The 16,229-nt window shown below is 41.8% G+C and overlaps 1 protein-coding gene across 1 annotated transcript in view; it reads right to left on the reverse strand.

Moving 5' to 3' along the window:
• Positions 1-16,229, reverse strand: part of CTNNAL1 (catenin alpha like 1) — a 448,383-nt gene that overhangs the window by 76,654 nt on the left and 355,500 nt on the right. The window contains exon 11 of the mRNA XM_073630832.1: positions 7,650-7,800. Within this exon, the coding sequence (XP_073486933.1) occupies positions 7,650-7,800 (151 nt within the window). The remainder of the gene's footprint in view (positions 1-7,649; positions 7,801-16,229) is intronic.

Below are 16,229 nucleotides of genomic sequence, written 5' to 3' on the forward strand. Positions count from 1 at the left end.
GTTAGTGTCACAGCTTACCCAAAAAACACAACTATGAAAGCGGCTACACCTGTCCTTAATTGGGCGTATCAACCTTATCAAAATGACAAATTTGTCAATAATATACTTCTTGCGGCATTCTCCATTATGGATCCCAAAAGCATATTTCCAAAAACTGGACAGCATCATTTGGTCGTTTCTGTGGTCTCCCCAGTCATCCCACACAGGGATAAGGGTGCTTCAAGAGTCTTGGGGACATGGAGGACTGGCCATGCTAGAAATACTACCTGGCTGGTCAGATGGTTTTTACTAGGCGGTGGCTGCTGGCGGAAGATGGGGACTCTGCTACAGTCCTGGTGGCAGCACAGTTGGGGTCCTACGAAAGTCTGCGGTTAGCATTGTATAGGGGCTCAAAATCCAATTTACCATTAACTAGGTCAATGAAAGCTACTATTAAAGCCTAGGAGGTAACTACTAGCATGGCATCTAATAGTAATATCTGAGTTACCCCTTTTGCCACCTATGCATGGTAAGGCGTGCCCACTAGTTTTTGGTTAACTGAGTGGGTGATCACTGGATGTCAGTTTGGATTTTCTGAGATCTATATATACCTAATTGTTTTTGCACAATAAATTTTATATTCTAACTGATGCACGACATAGCGTTTTGTTGCTTTTTCCTTGGTGCAATTTTTTATCATCTCAAGGTCTCCTGCTGGATGTACAATGGACTCGAGATGATGGTTGAGTTGGAAGGGTCAGGGAGAGGAAGGGTGAGAGGGAGGAAGGGTGAGTAGGAGGAAGGTTGGGGGGAGGAAGGGTGGTGGGAACGTTTTAGTAGTTCAGCTATGTTAGTTCTGAATTGTTGTCGGCCCAGCTTGGCCAACGGGGTGGGAGTAGGTATGTTACCTCCACAGTCGTCCTGTTTTTGTTCTGTGATTCCAAAAAACTTGAATAAAAAGAATAAAAAAAAAGTTATTTCAATGACCAGAATAAATGAATATTCTGGCCAATGAAATGATGAATGAACAAATGAAGGCATGAGCTTGATGCATCTGAACGTGTCAATGCACCTAAACATGTTTGAAAAATGAAACTGAAGCACTATGAAGGAGCTGGTAAATGACAAGGATTGGTTCCAGTTATCTGCCCCACCAGCTGCACTGAACTCTATTCACTCTACACATGACCCCCCCCGTTGGGGAAGAGGGGGCAAGGAGGGGGGGTCTGCAGGGGCCTCCCATGCACCTGGGGTGAAGACATGGCCCTGGGCAAATGCATGGGGCCTGAAGGACTAATTTAGGCATCTAATAGAAATGTTTTTCTTTAAGAAGCATCCAGATTATGGCTGTCCAATGGACAGATTTACAATCTTAGCTGTGGGTCTCCATTTCCCAAAAAAAAAAAAAAAAAAAAAAGGCTCCTGTAAGCCAACAACTTCCAAATGTGTAATAAAACCCAGCACTTAACCTGGATCTTGCCGTAATATGTTTTTTTTTTTTTAAACAGCCCAGTGCAGCTTTAATCATAGCTTCTGATTTAGCCATTTTGGGCTGAAACATGTAAGCAGGGCTATACACATATAGTTTAACCCAGTTTAAAAATAAAATTACATTTTACTCCAAGATACTGGTTGGGTGCTGGCTTTATTACATACATGGACGAGTTGGCGCTTACGTCAAACCTGGTGTCAGCCCAAAGGTCTAGATATAAATCATAAGGATGACATAGGATCAAGGTACATTAAAATAACATGAGAATGGCTAGTGGCAAATCCATGTACGTACACCTTGAAAGGCAGCCCGGTGATAACCAAGAAGCAACTCTGGAACAACTGAGGAGAAAACACAGGCACCAATCTAGGTGTAGTAGGTAAATTGAATACAAATACGGATACAGGTACTCACAAAGGTAAGTAGAGCACAAAGTGCATCTGTAAAGCTAGTACATCCGGATGGCTACTGCGGCGGGTACCCGAACAGACCGCACCAGTGGTCGCCGACGCTTCCTGAATTCCTGGAACGCACAGGGAGCTGAAGATTACGTCACTTCTGGGATGCGATGAGAGAATAGGCAACGCGTTTGCGGAGCATGCACTCCTTTAGGCATCAAGAATGCTCCAGCGACCACTGGCGTGGTCCGTTTGATTGCCCACTGCAGTAGCCAACCAGATGTACCAGCTTCACAGATGCACTTTGCGTTCAATGCCCACTTAAATTTTACTTTTGTGAGTATCTGTATCCACATTTGTATTAAATCTATTTACTTACTACATTCAGATCCATTCTTTATTAATGGCACTCTAAGAGAATGTTCAAAGTTTGGATTTTTTTTTTTTACTAACCCAATGGTGAAAGATGCCATTCTAGAGCTCCATATCAAACTTGTTTTGACAGCTATATAGTCTTCATTATGTTTATTTAGATATGTTCTCAAAGAAATTCTGGGGCCTTCTAAAAACAGGTATACTATAGCGCTTACAGTACTTTCTGTATTGCATGTGTGCTTTTTCTATACAAAAGTTATTGTGTGCTGTCATTCCTCTGACTCACCTGGTTGATCCTGCCATTTCCATCCTTTATGGTTGAAAACTGACCATGCTAACACGGATGCTTAATCTGTGTCAGCATGGTGTTTGCATACCTTGTCATTATGTTGAGAGACACAGTGGCCAGTGCAGCCCCCCATCCCTCCTTTGTGAGTGCCTTCCTGAGTCAGCCTCGAGGGGAAGCTGCAGAGTCAGCACTTACGTGAGCCAAGGTGGACACGCCCACCCGCAGGTCCATGGTATGCTCAACAAGGAAGAGCAAACATGTGACCCGCATATGGGCACATCAGAAAAGGTACCTTAACAGTTTTTTTTTTTCTTTTTAACAAATACATATTACTGTATGCATCATCTTTTTAACTAGTTACATTTGAACAAAGACAGAATAGCATTTACAATCACTTTAAGCAACCAAAAATGCAGTTTTGTTTCATTTATTTGAATAACTTTAGTGGAGCTTTGGCCAAAATGTAGAATCATATACTCAATTCTACATTTTATTTCAGTGATTTCTAGCCTACTCGCTATAAGCTACAAAGCATGCAGGGAATCCAGGAAGTTGGGGAAAGATATGACCAGCAGACAGGCAGCACTCATAACATGAAGGTGATTTTTCAAGTAATCTTATATCGGATTGTTAAATAAAACCATTTTCTGTATTGCATTTAGAATGCTGATATTTTAAAATGAAAGTTTATGCTGTGACCATAGATTTCCTTTATTGTGTATACAATTTTTTCCACTTTAACATTATAGTTTGGAGATCGGTGACATAAATTGAAATAAAATAAAAATTAAATCCATTTACAATTTAGGCTGTAACACTATAGGAATGCCTATAGGTAGAAATAGTGTTGCAAAGCATTGTAGCTACTGTATGTTGCTATGGTTTTCTTAAAAAAGAACATGAGAACAGAAATGAGAACAGTATATAAATATGTTTGAAGTGCGTCTTTGTTAAGAGAAGAAATGTCATCTTTAATACTGTATTTGTTGAACATGTTGTCTTAATTTGTATTTTGCTCACACACAGATTCCTGTGCAATGAGACGTAAAAATGTAAGCATAATTTACTCACTCTAGAATAATTGCAGTCAAGTAAGAGAACATTATTCGACATGAAAAGTAATCACTAGGTTGAAATACTTCATGTGAAGTGACTGCACTGGCAGTCATGTATATTTATATAAACTACACTCGTCTGTGCCCTGCATCTTCATGCAAAAAAAAAAAAAAAAAAAAAAAAAAAACACAAAACAAAATCCATGAAAATTTAAACAGAAAAGCAGCAGGCAGTGATAGTGAAAGCAAAAGTGTTTAGTATTATTAACTGGACATTACTCCTCATTATAATGAACAAATGCCTAAAGATGCAAGTTTTGAGTTGATCTCAAATAAATCTAGCTCTTATTTTCTCAAATTAATCTATGTCCTGATTTTAAAGTCACGCATTTCTTAATAAAGCAATGATAATAACCCAGAACCATTCATTAAAAGAGCAAACAATCAATTTTCATGAGGACCATCATTATGGAAGGTTCAGCACAACACTTATGACATACAGTTGTGCTCATAAGTTTACATACCCTTGCCGAATTTATGATTTCTCGGCCATTTTTCAGAGAATATGAATAACACAAAAACTTTTTTCACTCATGGTTAGTGTTTGGCTGAAGCCATTTCTTATCAACTGCGTTTACTCTTTGTAAATCATAATGGTAACAGAAACTACCCAAATGACCCTGATCAAAAATTTACATACCCCAGTTCTTAATACCGTGTATTGCCCCCTTTAACATCAACATCAGCCTGAAGTCTTTTGTGGTATTTGTGGATGAGGCTCTTTATCTTCTCAGATGGTAAAGCTGCCCATTACTCTTGGCAAAAAGCCTCCAGTTCCTGTAAATTCTTGAGCTGTCTTGCATGAACTGCACGTTTGAGATCTCCTCAGAGTGGCTCAATGATATTGAGGTCAGGAGACTGAGCTGGCCACTCCTGAACCTTCACTTTATTCTGCTTTAGTCAATGACAGGTCGATTTGGCCTTGTGTTTTGGATCATTGTCATATTGGAATGTCCAAGTACATCCCATGGGCACCTTCCTGGCTGATGAATGCAAATGTTCCTCCCACTATTTTTTGATAACATACTGCATTTATCTTGCCAACAATTCTGACCACATTTCCTGTGCCTTTGTAGCTCACACATCTCTAAAACATCAGTGATCCACCTCCATACCTTTCTGGAGGCCTTGTTGACTCCTCTTCCTGTTTTATACATTCAATTACCTTTTCCTGCAGATCCTTTGGCAATTCTTCTGCTTTCCCCATGACTCAGACTCCAGAAACATCAGTGCAGCACTGAATGAAAGATGCAAGGGTCTGTCAGGAGTCCAGCAACTCATTGGCCTTTTATACACACACACTAATTACAAGCAAACAGATCAAAGGTGAGGATGGTTACCTTTATTAGCCATTCAAACCCCTTTGTATCAACTTGTGTGCACATTATCAGGCCAAAACTTTTGATCAGGGTCATTTAGGTAGCTTCTGTTGCCATTATGATTTAAAAAGAGTAAACACAGTTAACTGATAATAAATGGCTTCAGCCAAACACTAACACTGAGTTAAAGAAATGTTTGTTTTATCATTCATATTTTCTGAAAAATGGCCAAGAAATCATAAATTCTGCCAGGGTATGTAAACTTATGAGCACAACTGTATATGCTGCAGTCTGTCAACAGCATTAACACAAAAAATACATGGAAAATGGGAGCAGGAAAAAAAATTGGAGGGCTGTAAGATTAAAAGGATTTTTTTTATTAATATTCACTACATACCCTATCTATATACTTGGAGGTCTAACTCTGAATTCCTTTTCTACTGGTTGAAGGTCATACTGGTGATGTGTGTTCACTGCTTGGATAATAAAGAACTTCTAAGCAATTCATGCAAGTTTTATCTGTTTTTTTTTTTTTTTTTTAAATCATTGGCAGAGAGAGCCCTGTGGTTGGAGAATCGAGCATGCAATTTTCACAGATCACATAACCAAGCTCTCCTTCCAGCTTTCATTAAGTTCTTTTGTGCTCTGCTGGCTTTGGGACTCTGAAGCAAAGAGCACTTTTTATTATTATTAAAATGTTAATTGACCGGAATCACTTTGGAAAAAACTAAAATACATTTGCATTTTTTGAGTAGGGATCATAAAACGAAATCCATACTGTAAAAAGTTAGAAAATCATTAGGAGGTCGATCGATATGGGTTTTTCTCTGGACGATGCAGATATTTAGAAATTGCGGTGGCCGATGGCCGATATATGATGCCGATTTTTTTGGGGCCGATATGTTAGGCGGATTTTTTTTTTCCCCCCTTCATCTCATAAAATCTAACAGTTAGACCCCTTTCACACTGGAGCGTTTTTCAGGCGCTTTTGGGCTAAAAATAACGCCTGTAAACAGCTCCCCTGCAGTCTCATTGTGAAAGCCCAAGTGCTTTCACACTGAGGCGATGTGCTGGCAGGATGTTAAAAAAAAGTCCTGCAAGCGGCATCTTTGGAGCGGTGTATACCGCTGCTCAACCACTCCTGCCCATTGAAAAGAATGTGCACCGCTGCTGAAGCACCTACAAAGTGCTTCGGCAGCGGCGCATTTAACCCCTTCCTCGGCCGCTAGCTGGGTTATAAGCGCCCCGCTAGCAGCCGAATGGCGCCGCTAAAATGACGATAAAGCGCCGCTAAAACTAGCAGTGTTTTACCGTCAACGCATGCCCGCTCCAGTGTGGTAGCAACCTTAAGTATTAAGTGATACAGAAATTTTTTTACATTTAAACATTAAACAAAACAAACCTCCAATCAGTTCACTTGTATGTATAATTTAGATTAAAGGAAAAAAAAAAAAAACAACTATATCTTAAATATTAAATACTCAAAAACAGGTAATCAAAACTTTTGGACGAAAAAAAATGGGCTAACTTTACTGCTTAGTTTTTTTTTTTTAATTCATTAGTGTATTTTTTCAAAAAAAATTGCATTTGAAAGACCGCTGAGCAAATACCGTGTGACATAAAATATTGCAACAACCGCTATTTTATTCCCTAGGGTCTCTGCTAAAAATATATATATATAATGTTTGCAGGTTCTAAGTGATTTTCTAGCAGAAAATACAGGATATTTTACTTGTAAGCAACAAGTGTCAGAAAAGATTTAATCTTTAAATGGTTAAACTGAGAGCTTCTACACACAGAGTTCAGTCTACTGATAAGTATAAACATTGTATCTTTTCAGCTTCTTTTATCAGACTTGGCAGGCTGCCCAGAGAGGAGAGAAGTGCTCCACCTAAGACTTCAGGCAACTTGCATTGACTTCTACTACAGAAGTCATTTGCAAGTCGCGCTGAAGTTATAATCGGCCTTTTTTATCAGCACAATCGGCCGATGACGATTAATTTAAAAAAACGCCAAATATCGGCCGATATATCGGTCGACCTCTAAAAATCATAGCATACACTGATAAGCCCTCTAAGAAGTTATAGGCTGCCCATTCACATTCACTCTTACAACAGTAATGATAACTATACTTTAAGTTTTGGTTGCAGTCACTGTTGAAAATAAATATAGCAAACGTTAGTCATTTTCAATGAAACCAGAAAGTGCAGAACATTAGTTTTTTTTTCCAAAAGGAAGTGTATTAACAGGCTTGTTCTCCAAACACTAATTTCATGGTCTATCTGTGCAGACTAAAGAAATAGCTTCAGACATTTTAAGGAAAAAATGCAGCTCAAAATTTTGTCTAATTATATATTTGAATCTTTTGCTAGAGTTGATTTGATGGCTTCCTTAAACATTTTGAGCAAAAAAATTGTTTTACAAAAAACAAAAGGAATGTTAACCTAAAAATGCACAGGACAGGTTATAACCTCTGCCAAACCTAGCCAAATGCCCTAGCACTTGTTCTGATGTTAAAAGCTGACATTTACTAAGTGATTATGTGGTTCATCATAGCGAAAGTATCCTTCACATCCAAACATTTATTACAATTTGCTTTGTATAAAGGTTTGCCAAAAATATATCTATATATAAAAATAAAAAAGGCCGTACTGAACAGAAAATTCCGATCAGCTTTCTTACCTCGTTTCCCTTCAAACACATCATTAATCTCCCGCACCAAAATGGACATGTCACTTAGCTGGGACTCCCAAGCTTCACAAAATACATCCAAGTTTTCTTTAGCAATCTTACTAGTCGGATGGAGCGCTAGGGTCTCTGCTGCTGACACAATCTGAAATGCACAACATGAAAAACTAAAAACTGAAGGAAAATTTTATTTTTAACTCAAGCATAGATCCTGACAGAATTAATGGTTCTACAGTGCCCACTTGTATGTATATTGTGAGTTATCACAATAGGAGCCTGTTTTCCACTGTGGGTGACAGGCTATGCTTTTAATGCACATATACTGTACATATCCAGGTTGCAGAAAATCAGTTCTAACTAGGTAGCAGAAAAATAAACACCAGCACTAACAGTAAAATATTGATTTACATAATTTTGAACTCATTCATTCAGTTAAAATAACAAACAGTTTTGACCCTATAAAGCCCTAGTGACAGATGCACAGTTAGTATGTAAACGGTCTAAACTTCTTTGGAAACAATCATAGGTTTAAAAAAAAAAAAAAATCAAATGTATGACTAATGAAATGTGCTTATGTGCCATGGACATTAATTATGGAAAATTGGACATAGCCAGAAGTGTAAGCTACCTCAGTCATTAAGAATTTTACCCAATTATCTATGCACCTTACTGCATTTATGTGTAGGCTATTAAAGTGGATGTAAACCTGAAATTTTTTCCAATGAAAACTTCTACCTGATACAGTAGAGCAGGTCAAGTCATCTGTGTTTGAGTTTTGACTGGATGTTACTCATCATGAGGCATGATCAGTGTGACTGAGCATTTACATGGTGAAGTCAGCTCCCAGAGCCAGTAGAGTAGGAGAGTGTAGAGTTGGGCGGGGAGTCGTGACATCATGACTCCACCCACGAGCTCTGGCAAAGAGACCCACACACCGATTCCAGAGTTTTGCAGGGCTCCTACTGTTGAAGGGGGCGACATTTGCAAGGTAGGGATACATGCAGGAGGCTTGTATGTATATATACATTAATACTGTGTCATTAGTTTATACTCGGTGAGTGGTGGGGTTAAATCCACTTTAAGGGGGGGCGTGGCCTAGCCTGACTAGAAGATGGCAGCATAATTCCAGAGTTCCCGCCGCTACCAAGTTACCATACTAACTATGGGGACTGCCTCCCGAACCTCATCCGTATCACGATCCCGCTCACCTCACGAACAAACCGAGGGTATGAGCCAACATATCCCGGCAATGTTCAGAACACAGAGGGGGAACATGGCATCTTCTCGCCACGGAGGATCGCAAACTGCTTCCCCGCCGCTGACTGACTCTCTGCCCGCCCCAATACCACAGGGAACACCGGAGACGGGAGAACACAATATCCTCCCACATCAACATTTCAGCATACAAGACCTTAAGACCATCGCTGCAGACATAAAGGATACCTTATCCGCCTCCATCTCTGAGCTCCAACTCGACATCTATGCCTTATCTGACAGGGTCCATGAGACAGAGAGAGTGTCGGCGCAGCAGGGAGTGGTCCTCCGCCGGACTACTCTGAATATAGACTCGCACACCCTGCAGCTAAGAGACCTCCAGCAGCATATGGAGGATCTCGATAACAGAGGCAGATGCCACAACTTAAGAATCCGCGGCCTCCCAGAATTGGTAGACCACGATCAGCTTCCCTCCACAGTGACTAACATGTTCAATAATCTCCTTGACCGGCCTGCACAGAGATAGCAATGAAGCGGATCCACAGAGCACTCAGACCCAAGGGGAGAGATGCTGATCCCCCCCGAGATGTCATTTGCTGCATTGTAGATTATAAAATAAAAGAAGAAATACAGAGAAAAGCGAGAAATAGAACCCAGCTTGTCATGGACAGAGCGAACATCCAAATATTCCAGGACCTCTCTGGCATAACGCTGCAGCACCGCAGGGATCTCAAACCCCTCCTTGATACCCTTCGGGCTCATGGAATACAATACAAATGGAAATTTCCCTTTTGTCTGTCAGCCACATCACAAGGCCGCACAGGCACTACTGAAAGTGCCAGAAGATCTACAGCACTTTTGTGACACTCCGCTTGTTGATGTCCCACAATGGTATGTTGAATTCCGCCGTGCTCTCACGAGGAGAGATACGCACCCAGAAGAGCCCATGGAGGCACAAACTACCCGATACCGTAGACGCAGATCCCCTTCGGAACCCAGGATTCCATCGGCACCCCACAGCTCCCAGCGGGATCCCGGCCCTGCTGAGTCACATAGACAGCGGCGAGCCAGGCGTGACTACTAGTGCATATTTAGGCAACTATGCCTGCTACCTGTTGCCGGCCCCACCTAACCTGGTACAGTACCATATTCTCGCCCCTGGCATGACTCATGTTTGTTCCAGTTAATTCCTCCGTTTCTTCTCTGTTCTACTATACACTTACCCACATGCAGGAAAGAGTTAATTCTGCCAAGGCTTTACCAATAAACTACATCCTACATAGATGGCTGAATTTTCATCCCACCCACCCTCCAATTTGTTGAATTTGTACTTAGGAAAGAACACAGACCGCCTACAATTTCCATGCCTCGATGCATAGCATTAAGCACCGGACTTAACACACCATCGAGTAGCTGAGGGGAGAAGGTAATTACTCCTACAGGCTCCAACTGCCGCAAGCTCCCCGCCTATGACTATCCCTGCGCGCAGATCCAAGGCTGCTTGGAGAGACTATACGACAAGTTTTACCTCTGTCCCTAAGCTTACAGAACACATTATGTCATACCCCTTTGGGAACTTGATGCACAGGGGACATCTCTGGAAGCCACCACTAGTTCAACCACCTGATCCTACTCATGCTGGAGGTACACTACAGCCCTGACTTACTCTCTGGCGTATACGCCCCCTTTCTAGGAACCGAGACGAACTACAAAAGTTATGAACCCCCACTGAATTTAAATGACCCTCATATGCTACAGAACACAATATAAAAGGTATCTATCATATTATGCCCCTACTGGCAATGCAAAGTGGCCATGCCTTCTGTTAGGCGGCAGTTAGTATTGCTACAGGGCTCTTGGGGGAGGGGAAGGGGGAGACTTTCCGACATAGATTAGAGACCTCCCTTTTCCAAGAGTGTCTCACAACATATGGACTACACCCCGGCATACCACTTGGAGAACATTTATAGGCATCCTCTCTCTCCGCCATATAGACACGGCTCGGGGTACCCTTGCAGTTCCGATTTCCAGACCTATGAGCCCCTCGTGCCAATGAAAACGTCGCTCTGGTCTCCCCCCCCTCCTGCCACTGAGAGTCTCTAAACATAAGTAAGCTCAAACTGCTTCTGTCTGTATAATATTACTCCTGTAGAGGTTAAGAATACATAAAGGGGTGCCCTAATAGTTCTTAATTCCGCATCTCTAAGCTCCACACGCTACTGAGTGTGCAGAGATGACCTCCCCCATCCTCCCTACACAACCCTACAAGGTATTCTATACTTGAATGGGTTGGGACTATAAATTGTCACCACCATAGAGGGTGTGAATACACAAGCATGTAGCGAACGTGAACATACTATATTTAAACCTAGCATGTTCAACACTACTGCTAATCACAGTAAGCACCGGGGCAATTAAATCGACCCCACACTCATCCTGATCGAACACCCATGATTCTTCAAGGCCCACCATACCTCTGATGACCTGAAAGTTTTCATCCTCTACACTACTGTGGATTCTCTCGGTCTTGGATCTTCACACACGATGGGGATGACACACGGCGAGTGACCCGCATAAGCATATCTATGGTCCAAGAGACCGATTGACTACCTAGGCAGACACCTTCTTGACGCTAAATTAAAATGCTATTACTATTAGATGTTATATGTGACTCGGTTAAATATTCGTATGCATTACTTTGTTGTTAACTGTGACTTGGCTAAATACTGCTATGTTAAATTCTTATGATCCAACTCTGGTATCCAAAACCCATAATTTACAAGGTTTACCTCCACATTCGCATCCCAATATCTGGTGGCGGTGGGTAGACACTCACCCCAAATAACTCTTCTTTGCCAGTTTGGAGCTAACCCCCACACGGAGTCTCAGTACGGTATAGCATTCCAACAGATTGCTATACATCGACTGGGCACCGCACCTCACCGAAACTTCACAGTTAAGAGAAAGGTGGGCTGGTCCCCCCTCTCTTCGGTGTGCTCTCCTAGACTTCCCCAGAACCCTTTATCTGAGGGATATTCACCTTATCCTCTTTCCATTAATCCGACGGCCCTTCCACAAACCCTCCCAGATATTAACAATACTAACTCTGCTATGACGCAACACAATGTACCCCAACCCAACATCAGTGTAAAATTATACTCAAATGCTCGCGGACTTAATACCCCAGAAAAAAGATCCCAACTACTATTACTCCTTCAAAAAACTAAAGCCCAAATAGTCTTCCTACAAGAGACGCATTTCCGCTCAGATAATATCCCAAAACTTCACAATAGCTTATCCAACGGTGTACCATGCCTCCAACACGGGCTCAAAAACCAAGGGAGTCACGATCTTATTCTCTTAATATTGTCCCATCCAAATACATGATATTGAACGGGACGACAAGGGCCGATACTTATTTCTTAAGGGCACACTACACAACAGACCCATCACACTGGCCAATTTGTATGCCCCCAATAAACACCAAGTGCCTTTCTTCCGCAAATCCCTACACGAGCTCACCTCCTTCCATAATGGTATCTTGATAGTGGGAAGCGATTTCAACGTAGCACTTTCTCCTTCCCAAGACACATCAGCAGGATCCTCATCTCTAACATACAGAGCCCTCCGAGCAATCAAAACGCAACTAAGCGACCTAACCCTACACGACTCCTGGCGTACTCTCCACCCCAAAGAAAAAGACTATACTTTCTTTTCCTCACCATACAATAAATACTCCAGACTAGACTACTTTTTCATCTCACAGACTGACTTGACACTCCTTACTGTGGCTACCATCGATCCTATGCTCTTATCTGACCATCATCCCATCTCTATGACACTGACTTTCCCGATCACACAGACACGCCTTCCCATCTGGCGTCTGGATAACTCCTTATTGACGGACCTTGACATAACGCAGAAAATTACCACACACCTTCAGCATTATTTTCATGAAAACGACTATGCCAACGTCTCTCCAGCTACTCTTTGGGTGGCGCACAAATGCGTCATCCGACGAGAACTCAACTCCCTAGGGGCAAAAAGAAGCAGAGCTAGAAAAGCACATATTGAGGACCTGTCTAAGCGCAGTCACTCTCGAAAAAAATCCATAAACAAACATTGGCCACAAGATCCCTTGCGGACCTGGTAAGGGCGAGAGAAGAGTTACTAGAGGAACTAGAGAAAACATTAAAACGCAAATTCGCACTAAATAAACGATTATTTTACGAATTTGGAAACAAATCCAGAAAAATGTTAGCTAGAGCCCTTCAAATTAAAAAGGCAGCCTCCACAATTCACTATCAGATTCCTCAGGGAACTCAACCGTTACTCCAGACGGAATAGTGGATCAATTTGTTAGATACTTCTCTAAACTTTATAACTTACCCTCTACAAAAGTGAACATACAGAACCCTGACCGAACACAAGCTATTGAAAGTTTTCTGGCACAATACAGCCCCACACCTTTTACCCCAGACGATTTGGCTAAAATAGACCATCCAATTACTAAAGAAGAAGTTTTAGTAGCACTGAAACAATTGAAAACGGGAAAGAACCCGGGGGCCGACGGTCTCTCCTTCAGCTACTATAAATCATTCACTGACATTCTGCTCCCCAGCTTCCTAAAAGCGTTTAATTCTCTGCCCTCCTCTCCACAAGCAAGCACTGATAATCCTAGCTGCCCACATAACGCTTATACCTAAACCCGGCAAAGACACCACTATGGTCTCAAATTATAGGCCCATTTCTCTTTTGAACGTGGACGTAAAACTATGCGAAAGTCCTCGCTAATTGTATACTTCCTCTACTCCCCAAACTTGTATCACTAGATCAGGTAGGTTTTGTCCCTGGACGTGAAGCTAGGGACAACACCATAAAAGCCATCAATGTTCATCATCGGTTATCCCCCTCCTCAAAACCGGGCTTTTTGCTGTCCCTTGATGCGGAGAAGGCGTTCGACAGAGTGGCTTGGGACTTTATGACAGCAACACTGCGGGCTATGGGATTCCCAGACCGCTTACTGTAACTCATTTTAGCACTTTACTCAACACCATTGGCCAGAATTAGAGTCAATGGTCACCTGTCGAACGCCTTCTCTGTTTCAAATGGCACGCACCAAGGATGCCCTTTATCGCCCCTTATCTTCATTCTTACTATAGAACCCCTCCTTCGCCGACTGAAGGCCAACCCCGATATCAAGGGAATTGATATTAAATGCAAACAATACAAAATAGCAGCTTACGCTGATGACGTACTGCTCTTCCTTACAGACCCCATCACATCCATACCCAACCTACTAAAAGACCTTACTCTATTCAAATCTCTCTCTAATCTCCAAATTAATTTCTCAAAATCTAAGGCATTAAACGTTTCCCTTCCTAACAAAACAGTGACGCAATGTCAAGCTAATTTTCCCTTTGACTGGAAGCCCCATGCTATAACTTATCTAGGTATTCAGATCCCCAAAAACCTCTCCAACCTGTACCACAAAAACTTCCTGCCTATTCTAAAGTCTATTCAAAAAGACTTCCACAGATGGAACTTGGGCCTCTTCTCATGGCTTGGAAAAGCATCCATCATAAAAATGAATATTCTGCCCAGGATCCTATACCTTATTCAAACCATCCCGATCCGAATCCCCACGACATTCTTCACGACCTACAGGCGACTCGGCAGAAATTTTATCTGGTCCTCCAAAGCACCCAGACTAAGCTGGAATCAATTAACCCTTCCAAAATCAAAGGGGGGAACTGGTCTCCCAGATGTCTAAAAATATCATTGGTCCTGCCTCTTGACCAGAATCGTCGACTGGCACGTTCACGCTGACACTAAGGACTGGGTTAAACTCGAAGAGTCATTTGCAGGGATTCCGATCACACACCTACCATGGATCTCACAGAAAATGATCCCTAAGGACTGTACAAAACACCCACTTATACAATCCACCCTCCTCCACTTCCGGAAGGCATGTAATTACCACAACATAGCATCCTCGCCTGGACCCCTGACCCCTATCGATCAAAATCCTGATTTCCCTCCTGGCTTCTTACCAATCAACATAGACACCACATGACAGCGCCCTTCCCTTAGAGCAAAACACTTTTTCCATAACAACGAGTTCACGATGTATGCAACCCTCTACTCTCGCTTTCCTGAACAGACTATTCCATTCTTCAAATATTTACAGGTTAGGCATTTTATCCAAAGCTCCAAACCTCTAAACAAATGGCATAGAGAATACACTCCCTTCAAAGCCATCTGCTCCGCCACAGAACCACAAAGACATCTGATCTCGACTACTCATTTCTGTTCTTAGATTGCAGTCCCAAGTCTAACACAATCAGCCAGCAATGGGAAAGAGAACTCTCTTTAGATCTATCTAACGTTGAATGGGACCAGGTCTTTGAACACATTCACAAAGGCTCCATCAATATATCCCCACAGAAAACCAGATACAAGCTATACTCCAGATGGTACAGAACTCTGGTACAGATACATAAATACTTCCCCAGCATCTCCCCACTCTGTTGGAGATGCAATGTAACACAGGGCTCTCTACTCCACATATGGTGGGAGTGCCCACTCATACAACCTTTCTGGAAGGAAGTGCACCGATTCACCGCCAAATCACCACTTTCACACCTGATTATACTCCCGCCCAATATATACTCCACCACACATCTATACCACACTCAGCATATAAAAAAAAAAATCACTCACTCTCCACCTCATTAATGCGGCCAAACAATGCATACCAGTGTTTTGGAGACAGACCAACCCCCCAGCTGTTTCTTATTAGTTTCACCGCATAGAAAGAATTGCAGAAATGGAGGCCCTTATCCATCAGTCTAGAGATAACCCCAAAAAATTCTAGAAAATTTGGGCTTGCTGGTCACATTTTAAAGAAACAGCCGACTACCGCAAATCCATACACTCAAACCAAATAATAAAATTGAAAAGATGAAATAGTAGATGATCTATGACCTAAATAAATGATCAATGAATATGTTATGTGCAAAGACAATATATAAATATTCCAAGAAAGTGCAATGTGCACACAATGAGGAAATAATATGCAACAAACAAAATTAGTAAAAACAAAAAATGTGAACAATGCCACGTAATATATAATGTGTCCGGACAAGTAAAGTGTAACTAATGTGAACTGATGACATATAACAACATCAAACGGAGTAGTAATAATAAAGGTGGAAAATATAAAGTGCAGTCCAAAAAAGCATGCAATGGGACTTCCAATGCGACTCCCAATGTCAGCAGGAAGAAATCTTCTAAAGGTGGAGAAAGTGCAAGTGCAGTGGCAGCAAGTGTCTAAAAAGATTCATCCAGTCTTGTTCC

Source organism: Aquarana catesbeiana, linkage group LG05, assembly GCF_042186555.1.
Source record: "Aquarana catesbeiana isolate 2022-GZ linkage group LG05, ASM4218655v1, whole genome shotgun sequence".
In the NCBI taxonomy this organism is placed as follows: Eukaryota; Metazoa; Chordata; class Amphibia; order Anura; family Ranidae; genus Aquarana; species Aquarana catesbeiana.